General features: G+C 44.1%; 1 protein-coding gene across 6 annotated transcripts in view; it reads right to left on the bottom strand.

The window, feature by feature from the left end:
* Positions 1-12,205, bottom strand: part of mctp1a (multiple C2 domains, transmembrane 1a) — a 138,273-nt gene that overhangs the window by 7,769 nt on the left and 118,299 nt on the right. For all 6 annotated transcript variants that reach the window (XM_056376198.1, XM_056376199.1, XM_056376200.1 and 3 more), the window contains 3 exons: positions 4,085-4,194; positions 3,187-3,296; positions 2,779-2,876 (listed from right to left, as the gene is read on the bottom strand). In XM_056376198.1, the coding sequence (XP_056232173.1) occupies positions 2,779-2,876; positions 3,187-3,296; positions 4,085-4,194 (318 nt within the window). The remainder of the gene's footprint in view (positions 1-2,778; positions 2,877-3,186; positions 3,297-4,084; positions 4,195-12,205) is intronic.

Here is a 12,205-nt window from a genome sequence, read left to right as displayed (position 1 = left end):
TGAGGTTTCATCCCCAACATAAATGTTGTCTAAAAATATTAACCCTACTCCCCGCTGTTCATTAGGCGCTAAATTGGAATTCATGCTTATTTTTGTACTTGGGGTTTGATCCAGCTCCTTTACACCAATCATAAAGGGCCGTTTTGGCAAGCTAATTGCCTTGGCCCTACTTATGCACTCCGTAGCTCACTTGGCTAATGGTGTCGTAAAACATACTAGTGCACTGACACCTCCAAAACGCCAGGTAGGGAATACTTAGCACTATAAAGGTGCTCAGCTTGGCCTCGTTTAAGAGGACATGAAGGATTCCCTGATAATGACCATAAAGATAGCTTACGCTGGTCAAATATAACCAGATACAAGAAACTGTTACCCAGAGAGAAACAGCATCTCTTTCACGCACACACGCACTACACACCATGCCAGTCCTTAACATTGATGCTCACAGAGGGACGTAATGATTTAAGTAAACTGTCCACATGGTAAAAAGGTAGCTCTGCCTGTTGCAGCTTCCATGCAACACTGGGGATTTAGTTTTTAAAGGGTGTTTGAAAGTGCAGTTAGGGGCCTTGTGTCAGTGATTTGAAAAGCTTGGTTTCTAGTAAAGTACCTTCCACTAACTGTATGACTGATGAGAAATGAGTGTTGTTGCTGCTAAATGCAAAGTTTTGTTTATGTACTTGAACTCTAAAGACAAATGAAAGATGAGAAAACTGAGTCCAAAAGCTGTTACACAGTTGCTGTGTTGCTGTACCGCTATACACAGTACGTAATGATGGTCTGTGGCCCAGTGTGGTTGCCCTTTGCATATAAAGTCATTAGAACCTCATCAGTTCTGGCTGCACTGAATCCCCTCCAAATGATGCGGAACAGTACCCTGAAACACCCCCAGCCCACATCACATGTACTATTGCTGGGAGAGCATGTGTGTGTGTGATTATGTATGTGTGTTAGGTCACACCGGGGCCCTGAAATAGCACTTCATTAGTCATCCTGGGTGTCAGGCATAGTAGGCCCCTGCACCAATGCCAATGGGTGCCATGGACACGTGCCCGTGAGGGGACGCTCCATTTGGACCCCAGCACCTCTCTGCATCATCCGAGAGCCTCAAGGGCTTAATCCCCACAGACGACTTTGACCCAGTAAGGCGAGGGCAGGCAATGAGGTGAACCCACCACCGGAGGCAGCGGCAGGACGCACCACAGAGCAGAACGCTCTGGTCTGTTTTTAGCCAACGACCGCAGAGCAGGGTTTCTTCGTAGAAAACTAACCTTTGGATTCAATGGAGAAGTGGTCTTAGTTCTTTATCAGCTGACTGAGCAGTGATTCTAAATTTCAATTACCTTATTTTATTGATACAAATAAGACTACCCTCTACTTGCACTTTCGGCACTCCTCATTCCTCCCCTCATTTCTCCATTTCCATCTTCGTCTTTCCGACCATTATCTATTCTTACCCCTCTCCCCTGGTCTTTCACCCACATTACTCAGAAAACTTTCAAACTCAGTAAAACCTGGCAACAATTACCATTCCACCAGCTGCAGCAATAACTGTTACAGTAGCACTTACAGTCTTACTTATACAGTAGGCACAACTCCAGCAGTACGGGCACCAGACCAGAGCAGCATGTCTGCCCCGACCTTCCCTAGCCAGCAGGCACTCATTAGGGGCCTTGTAAAGGCCTCGTACCTGCCGGGCCTGGGCCCCCTTCACCACTCCGCTCCTCCAGGCTCCAGGTGTGTAAGGTGGCTGCACTTTACCAGAGGGGACAGCTTGGGCTCATTTAAGCAAATGGCTACCTGCCCTGTGCCTACTGCTGCAGCAGGCCCCAGTAAACTATGAGACTGTAAAACTGCATGGGGGCCGAAAGGGGGAGAACACGGGGGGCTGGCAGGGGTGTGTAGGGGAGCAGGGATTATGACCCTGTAAAGATGAAAGAAGTTGCAGGCAACAAGCGATCAAAGAGGAAGTGTGTCAGCACTGATGTGGCAGGGGATTGGTCTGCTGTGGCCCCGGGTCGTTCAGCCTCAGCCTGCATGTGTGTGTATCTGTGCGTTCATGTGTGTGTGTATCGAACTCGCCACAGCAGGGCTTAACAGCCACAGCGGACGCCACCGGTGCTGGATAACACAACGACTTTCACAAGCTGCCGCTTAATTGCAGTTTAAACTGCACTTTGTCCTGAGCAGCACAGCACGTTACATTCCATACACGCACACACACATCTACGCAAGTATATTTTACTTAACGAAGCATCTGTACTCTTCAGCCACAGAGTTAATCTGATCTCACGGTTAATGTAGAAGCAAAACCGCATGGGGCTGGTTAACTGTTGGTTTACACTCTGTTCCAATTACTAGCATAGCTGGGAAACAACAGCTTACTGTAATTGTGTGCGAGTGTATGTGTATGGAGTCAATCAACCTAGTTATATGCTGGGCACTAAACTCACTTAACCTTGTTATCATATTACACAGCTCCAGCTATGTATGTGGAAATTGAATTAGACTAGGAAGCTATTAATAGGAAAACACAGAAACGACTTTGAAACAATTAGATTAGATGTCTGTGTGGCTAAAACAATGGATAGTCAGTTAACCCTAAACGAAAAATACAACAGTGAAGAGCCAGCGCCTGAGAGGAGGAAAAAGAAAGACAACAGACAGACAGCAGATGATAAAAGGAGCCCTAACCCTTGCCCATGTCTGGAGCTGACACATGTGTTGTCAAAAGGACAGAAAAGTTGAGGCAGAGATGAAAAAGGAAAGTTCACCCACCACTTGTACATCTGAGGGCACTCTGGAGAGAAAGTCTAGCAGCTCGTTGTTGTCAATGGTATAAGGGTCTCGCAGCTTCTTGGTGAATTTATTCACCCCTGTAGAGACAAAAACAGCGAGGACAGGCGGGGACGAGTTGGAGAAAGACAGGTGGACATCAGCACCTACTGTAAACAAGATGTTAGAACCTTTAAACCTGAAAATTTGCATGGCACTCACTGAGAGTGTCAGGAAAAGTTTAACTCTGACTTCAATACTGTATATAAAAAAGCAACATGGAATACAGACATTGCATTGCTGTGCCACAGATTTACTTAGATACTGTATTTACATTTAACTATACATTTTAAATCAATTACACTTGCAGTACATAGAAATAAGCATTACACATTTTTGACATTCGCTCACCCCAGATCAACACAATGTATCGTAGAGGGATGAAGTAGATGATGGTGGTGGCCACTCCGAGAGCCACAATGGCTAGCCAGCTTAAGAAAGGCACAGTCCAGTTAAATGTGCTGCAAAGAGAGTGGAAAAGGCGACTTTAAAAATTAGGAGACATGGCAAATATCAGTCCAGCCAAACATACTGACAAGTAAAGTAAAGAGGAGTCAGGGAGGCCATTTCAATACTTTTCAACCCAAACAATCTAATCTGGATACGTCTACACTACAAATTCTTTACACTCACTGGAATTGTGCAGAGGGAAATAAGTTCACCCCAAAGTCTTAGAGGTCACCATCGCAGGGTGAAAATGTGTTATGACTCAATGCTATTCACGCTATCTAATCAGTAAAATGCTCTCAGCTTTACAGAAACACGGGTCACAGATGTTTCAGTTTGATTTAAAATGTTTTTACCTGTAATTGAAGAAAGAACCTGTGGCCTGACTCTTTTCTCACTACAGCTTTTAATCAAAACAAAGTCCCTTGCCTTCCATTTGCTTTGAATGCGTCCATGTGAAAGTGAGGGCCACTGGGTATGCAGGAGTGTACAGTGCAAATAAATGGTTTTGTGTGTGTGCTCATGTGGATTGATGTGTGTTTAATCAAGAATGTACATGATTCAGTTAAGAGGTCATGCAGGGTTAAGTGAGATGTGATGGACATAAAGACAGACTGCCTGTGTTTGTGTCTCAGGGTTGGGTGTCATGCTGGCAGTGTTTCCTGAGAGCAGCACTGAGTTATTCTCAGTTAGGCTGGCAAGGGGAAGTGGGGCAACCTGGCATTGTGGAAAAAACACTGGGACGTGCGGAGCAGAGCAGAGCGGAGCGGGCCGGGTGCCGAGGAGCGGGCTTACGACTCACTTCTTTATCCTCTCGCCATAGGAGGCCACTTCATCCAGTGCATTCTGCACGCTGATGCACACGTCCTGAATGGCATAAAGCTTGTTCATGAAGCCCTTTCTCTCCGAGTCCTGCAAGAGGACAGATAGAGATGTAGGCGAGGGAGAAAGAAAGCAAGGGTGAGCGAGGAAGGGATGGGGTGAGACAGAGAAGAGACGGGAGGAGAGAGAAAGAGGAGAGAGAAGACAGTGGCTGGGCACAGGCATCTTTGCGAAAACAATACATTTTAAATAGCGTCAAAGATCTGGAGTGGGGAGCCAAATCACCGGATATCCTGCATGAACTGACGGAGTGCTTTCATTCCAGCCAGTAATAGAGATATAAAGTCGGCAGAACAAATCAAAATGTTTTCCTCCTTACAAAAGCTCACACAGGAAAATTTGAATATGTGAATAGAGAGGCAGAATTAAACTGAAAGCCGAATGGATACATCAATCTTTGGGCGCTCTTTCTCTCTCCCTTTCTCTCTGCTGCTGCCAAGACAGCTAGGAAGACCGGGTAGAGCCCGCTTTTGTTCTGCTGGCTGGCACACTGTGATGATGTCACCAGCCGTGACATCATTATCATCCTTATTAACGCCGTCACCCACCATGAAGAGCTCTTCCTTTTCAACTTTTGATGGTTGAGAACTTAAGAATATTGCGAGGAATGGGGGGGAGAAACCACAAACTAAGCAAGGCAATCTAAAATCTACAATCCCCCGCCCTCTCACTGAAACAAAGTAAAGAATTTAAGAAGTCATGCAACAGTCAACGAGCTGCCTGCTGACTGACTGACAGGCAGGGACAGGATGAATCTGGACAGAATGAGGTGACAGAGAGTGATCGAGAGCCGTTAGCTGAGTGAGGACATCAACACGCAGACTGGCTGTGCCTGGTTGTGATTGGTGGGCATGCTTGGGAGACAAAAGGAAGGCATAACAAGAAGAGGAGGGCTATCTAATATAGTGGTACTATCATGAGTGGTCAGTTTACAATATGGCAATAGCAGGGGAATATGAACAGAGATTTTCATCAAGTTCCAGCACGTAACCACGCCAGCAAGTAAACAACCCTGAAAATTCTTCATCTTGCTGATATAGTGACAATAAGTGGAGGAGAGAGTGGGGGGGTGGGGATGCTGGTATTCTCTCAGTGGATAAATTGATGTGCCCTTTTCCCCTCTTGTTGGGAGTATTTGTTTAACACTTGCGAATGAAAATGAATTAAGGATATAAATAAGGATATTACGCAGCTGTTTGAAACTTTAATTAACTCCAAACAGGACAAAAAAGATGAAAAGTTAGAAAAGTTTAAGAGAAACCAAAAGATTATGGTATAACCCTCCACGGCCACTGACTATTTCTCATTTGTTAGAGTAATAGCATGTGTAGCAATGGCTGTGTTATTGATGAAGATGGATGGACATTGTTAGATTAGAGAAGTAAAACTCTGACTAATCCTTATCATTATACCCAAAGAAGACAGTGAGGCAGTCAAAGACATGAAACCTCCAGGACCCCAGAGGACTTTACCACATTTTGCTCCTTGCGGCAAGCCCCCCCACCTCACCACAACCCTCCCACTGAGACCTAAACCCACCCTCTTCTTTTTGCTCTCCATCCAGGATCAGATAATGTGAAAAATGAACCATAGAGCAGTCAGGGAGACCACATGGCCTCCCCAGCAAAACCACACAAGACAAATAGATATAATTAGACAGCGTCCCTGGGTTATTTTTCTTCGCAAATATTTTACAAGACTCCCTTTCTTTCTTCCTCCCTCTCTCCTCCTCTTCTCAGTTCTTTCCTCAGAGTCCATCTGTTTTTCATTGCTCGCTCAAACAAATCTCAGAACGCAGGGTCTATTGTGCTGGGCTGGGTTAGGCCAAGCCGAGCCGGGCTGGGCCAGGTCAGGCCGTTTTATTTTCGGGCCCGGACTCAGGGGAGAGTGTTTGAGGGCCAGGGGAGTGGTGTGAGAGAGCGGGCGGGGGTGGAGAGGATAGATCAGAGGTCACTGGAGTATAAACCATTGCCACATGCCCCTCGGACTGCGGTCTGACTCCTATTTCCTGTCTTCAAACACGGCTCGGGGAGGCGGGAGGTAGCAATAACACAGAGGGCCACGGAGAACCTTGTTTTCCCAGCTTCCCCGCACACTGCGCACATATGGAGCCAGGCAACCTGTTCTTATAATGCAACCTAATATGCACACAAACACACACAAACACACACACACACACACACACCCTAAAGCTATTAGATAAGGTTGATCCGCACACCTGGTCTTGCTGTGTGACTCTACAAACGATATTATATCCCGACACAGATTAGACGATGACTTTAACAAGCAGTTTCTTTCATACTGAGCAAGTTTGTTTTATACTACAATGTCATCAGCGACAGAAAGGGAACTGATACAGAAAGATGAAGAGAGAGAGAGAGCATTCAAACGTCACAGCCAAGGTTAAATTAAGTTTTCTGTTGATGTAGATATTTAACAAAATAGTGAAATATTTGAACCAGGGATAGAGATTCATCACTTGTTTCAGGAGTTAAATCAAGGACTCAGTTTTGTCATGCTTTCTGCGGTTTTGTGAAGAATGTGTGTACATGTGTTAACCACTAGCTCACATGCAATTTGTGATGAGAACATGGTTTTTCCAGTCCAGACCAGCTTCCAGTCCCACTCAGGAAAAGGAGCAGGGTCTTTACAGGAGACTCAAGGCCTGTATTTCCATCTGTCTCTTCCTGTGCCTGTCAGGGAAACTAAGTGGGTTTGTTTGGAGACCTGAAGGCAAGGCTAATAAAATGAAATCTCTGAGGTCTCTTGCTTTGACTTGGCTTCAGTTGCGAGTCATGTTAATGCTCAAAGTATGCTACAAATCCCAGCACCTCTGACAACAGTGGTCTGATTGATGTTGCTACATGTCTTGAATCATTCAGACAGATAGTGTAATAAGCCTGCCTAATGAGTTAAGCATCATGCATTATAATAGACTGCAACTGTAGGTTCATCTGCAGTGTGTTACGCTGACATGTTACAGTAACCGCCTGTTCAGTCAGTGTACTACAAATTATCACTGCCGTCAGATGACAGAACATTCATTCTTGACGATTTCATCTGCTGTAAGACTTTTCTGTCAGGTGCACATACTGCGTTTGCCTGAATATGAAGTATAGTACAGTACACTACATATACCACTATGTGCAATGTCATTAATTCCACTTAAAAAATGAAAGCAAATCTGATACTGAGATTAATCCTAAAGATCAATGGCTTGCTTTCTGCAATAACTACATTTGATATAAACCAAATGCACCATACAAAGGATGACTGTATATACTATACAGCAGGAGCAGTAATATTAACTGAAAAAAAAAAAAAAAAGATATGCAAGAATATCAAAACATTGAAAACAATTTAGCATTCTCTGTTGTGAGTTGACTATATCAGAAGTAAGAACATATAGTGTTTTGATTAATTTTTTGAATGCCCATGACCATCAGTGCTCTGCTAATGCAAAACATTGATTTGTATGCCTCTAATACATACTCCAGAGTGTCTATCTAATATAAATACAAAGGAATCTTGAGGGCTTTACACATTCCTCTGTCTTTATTATTCATTCTCTTTGTCTTTGCCTGTGTGGTGGTTTATCTCTCTTTTGAAAAACGCATTTGTTTTATAATCTACTGTATAGCAAAGGGTCAGAGTGTGATGTGAGTTCTGGGTAAAGTCAGCAGAGCAGCATACTACTGTGTATCAAATGAAAAACTGCACAGAGACAGTCAGTTCATCCAATGAATAAAATGTTTCTATGTACAGAAGAAATTCTTTGACATCAATTAACTCTCATCAGGCTGGTAGCAGAAATATTTACTGAGCCTCTGTCCTTTGTTGGCAGTGAGTTGCATGTTTTAATTGCATGTATGCCAATTTAAAGACAATAAATACATTTTTTTTTGGTTATGTCCAAAGTTTGCATCATTGTTTGGATGTGTGGACTGTGATACGAAATCTCAGCCAAGCACCCATCAGCTTAGCACTGAGCTACCCTGTGTAAAAGTGTGCGGAGCAGGCTGCATCATGGGAGTGCTCCCATCAGGGAAGACAGAGGCGGGAAGGCTCGTTAAAGTGATGCGAGTTGTTTGCATGTGTTAAGGAGAAACAACCCTCAGTGACACCAGAGAGCCCAGGGAGACACACACACACACACACGCACACACACGCGCACACACGCGCACACACGCGCGCACGCACACACGCGCGCGCGCACACACACACACACACACACACACACACACACACACACACACACACACACACACACACACACACACACACACACACACACACACACACACACACACACACACACACACCTAGAAACAGCAAACTCAGGCTAACCACATTGCACTTGCTGGTAAATTGTGGTAAACAAATGTGGTAAACTCCTTGAAACACTTGATTAAATATTTAACAAAGGAATGATGCACAATGCCTCTGTGTACTCCAATGCTCCATTTCTCTTTCAAAGAGATAGCATCATGGCTGAGTACGTCTATATGCAAAAGTGCAAAGTGAGCAGTTGTAAACTTTGCAAAGACAGTTTGTTCTTCACTGACCCAAGGCCTAGAGCTAAACAAGAGAGAGGTCACTGAGGACTTAGCCTGTTACGATGGACTCAAATATCTGTCCTATATCTACTAGGTGGAAATAGAGAGAGCCATTAGAGACTGTTTTAACCTCTGATCACATTGTTCTCCCTGCTGGGTTATGCCATAAAAATGATAAACCTAACAGTTATAATGCAGCAGCATATATCCCATCACACCACGAAATGAGTCTGAACCACAAGTGGCTGCTGCTCATTGCTGCTGTGCTAAAATTGCACCTGTTTTTCTTTGTTTTTCTTTTTTCCTCTCTCGCTCTGGCAGCACAGTAAAAATTGAAATGTCATATAAAACGTGACAGGATGCTAATATGTGGCTCCCAGAGGGCATCTGAAAGCGTTCTTGTTGATTTTGTAACTGCAGAGAGAGTCAGTATCCCTCCCATTTCCACCCCAGGAAAAAAAGGGGGGAAAAAAATGCTGAAAAGTTGAGCAAGTTGAGGAATGCGTTAGGGGTGACACAAATTCAATTTCAAAAGCCTGTGCAAGAATTAGGAATGACAGAATAATAAATAGTGCATACAATCATCATCTGTATATTTAAAACTAGACGGGTTATCTGTCTCTGAAAAATCAAATACTACAATTAAACAAATCTTGCGATGGGATCACACCAGCTGTAACGCCCGTCAACATGTTGACGTTCCGACTGGTTCCATTGACGGCCAGACCACATGCATCTTCAAACTCAGCCTTCATTTTAATCTCAACTACACACCTGTAAAGTTTTGTGACTGTCTTGCAGGTTGTGATGCTATTGTGGTGACAAACTCAGAGAGAGAGAGAGAGAGACGGACAGACGGACAGAGACACTCACAAGGTATAAACAATACCATCCACACTGTTACAGCTGGTAAAAATTTAGTGGTTGATGAAAGGACAGGACGCTTTCATAGGTTCATTCACATTAACTGATGGCAGACAGTTCACTCTAGCAGTATTTTGTTTGGTACTGTGCATTAGTAACAAGTCTGAGTCAAAACAGTTAAATGTTCAGATGGCCTGTCTCCAAAATGAAGCAAGCAGGAACATGTATAGTAGGTACATAGTAATGAACATCTTTTCATGGATTGATGGACGTTTAAAATGCAGCATGGAGTACTTCATTTATCTATTGTTGACCGGTCAACTCCTAAAACACAGGCAGATAATGTAAGACAACATCTGCCCATAAAACAAAATCTAACGTTTCATTGGTGTCTAGTCCAAGTATTACCAACTACAGTGTGGAGCGATGAGTCATAGATTTCGCCCATTGGGAGTTAAGAGAGGCCCTTCAAGGGAAAAAAAAAAACAACAAAAAAAAAGAAAAACGTGGGGACCCAGTAGCCTAGAAGAACATCTCCCCTCTGTCAGGATATGACAACAAGATGAGACAAAGGCCCTGCGGCCCGGTCTCAGATACCACCATGCAACCTGGCACTTCGCCAGCGCCACATGAAAGTGGCAGATGTTCCTATCTTTTTTTTGAGGCTGCAGTTTTAATAAATAATTTATGCCATACAACACCTAATCCATGAGCGAATGTGGGGAATACATCTCTATTTCCCTCCCTCTCTTTTTATCATAAACACATAAATATCTGTTTAACTAGGGTGTTGAGATGCGCTGCACGTCCTCCTGGTCCTCATCAAGCGGCTCGCACACACACAAAGGCCACGTTAAGAGATGTGAAGGGGCGTCCCACTCCCACAGGCCCAGGGATGAATGTGAGTGCGTATATGTGTACGTCTATGTGTAAGGGATGTACACACTGATTTCTTTGAGAATATCTTGTGTGCGCTGAGGGTTGCTCCCACAAAGCCAAAGTCAAATTCCAGTTAAGACTGTCAGCTGAAGGTGGACCAGGCAGACAATGCGCTCTAGTACTAATTAGTCTCTTCACCCAGCCTAGTCCCATAGCGAAGATATATATACACATATGTAACAGCGAGGAATGGAGGGAAAGAGAGAAAGATGGAATAAAAGGAAGAAGTGGTAGTGGTGACTTATTTTCCGTCTGACCTCTGCTTCCTATCCTAAAGAGAAAGGTTTCTGGTGTTATGAGTGTGCGCCTGTCTGTGTGTCTCTAATGTGTCTGGGTGGCAGGAGGTTGCTTGCCACTGATCATCTTTTCCCATCTCCCTCTGGGGCCTCTCATCACCTCCACCACACCAGCAACTCTATCAGACTCAAGGTCGGGCACACACACACACACACACACTAACACACACACACAAACACATAAATGACTACCACCCCACAACTTTTGCGCTTGATCACTTCCCCTTCCTCACCTCCTGCTGAAAGCCACCGGACCCCTACCCAGCCTGCACCCCCACCCCGCCCAATTCTACCCCCACCTTACCTCACCTCTGCTCCCCTGCTCCTGCTCTCTCCTTCCCCTGTCCTTCCCAGGATCCAGCCGGGCAGTGTGTGATGAATGGGACAACATTAGTCTTGTCCTCTGTTGGCCTGGTTTAGCAGCTCCAGCCCCCCCACCCATCTCCCCCCCGTCTGTCTGTCAGTCTGTCTGTCTGTCAATGCGTTTGTCCGTCTCAGTGTATCTGTCTGGGCTTACTTCAAACATTATACTCCGGGATGAGGGTACATACAAATGGGCTTTTATATCTTTAGATAATGTACAGAATTTAGATAATTACGTAGGAAAAGAAAGGTATTTTTAAGACACATGTAAGGTTTTTTGATTCTGTAAGGTGGTGTATGTATCTATTAATTACGTGTTAACTAATTAAGATTTTTAACTACACAATATTTAAACTTCTTTCATTAATATAATCATATCTCACTCTTGTTATGGTTAAATTAACATCTGGTTCATCACCTAGTCTGTAAAGCTTGCTAACTTTGGCATACCTTTGATTACATATTCATGTTCAGAGAGAAAGAGGCGATAGAAACAGTTGTAACATCCACTGTTTTAAACTTTGTTTTGGAAGAAAAAAAAAACGACAGAGCAGGAGTGCATCGCTATGAAGTGAAGGGATCACGTCTTCAAAAAAGTAAATAAAATATGCATCCTCTCTGTGCTCATTACAGATTTATGACTCTTGTTAAAAGAAAAGGTGGCGGCTGCCTTCTTACATGTCTGACTTTCAAATTCAGACGACACTGCTGTCAAGTGTTGTGCTCCACATTCTGTCCAATGAGAGACCGGGAGGGCTGAGTGTGTGCCATCTTCAACATCCTATTCGGTGAGAGTCTCGCAGAGAGTTACTTTGGGTGGATGAGAGCACACAAGAACTCCTCACCTACAGTGCAACGAGTGCTCGTCGTAATGCTTTGATGCATAGTTCATCAGTCAAAAAGTTCAGTTGCTTCAGCCGCTTGTGTGTATGTGATTCAGAACAATAACAGTTGGGGGAGTAGACATCGCTGCATTAGGCATAATGAGCATTGGGATTTGCTTCAGCAATATGAAATAGTTTT

Source organism: Seriola aureovittata, chromosome 5 (genome assembly GCF_021018895.1).
Source record: "Seriola aureovittata isolate HTS-2021-v1 ecotype China chromosome 5, ASM2101889v1, whole genome shotgun sequence".
In the NCBI taxonomy this organism is placed as follows: Eukaryota; Metazoa; Chordata; class Actinopteri; order Carangiformes; family Carangidae; genus Seriola; species Seriola aureovittata.
Note: the sequence above shows the minus strand (reverse complement) of the source record. Positions and strands in the feature narration are given on the sequence as shown.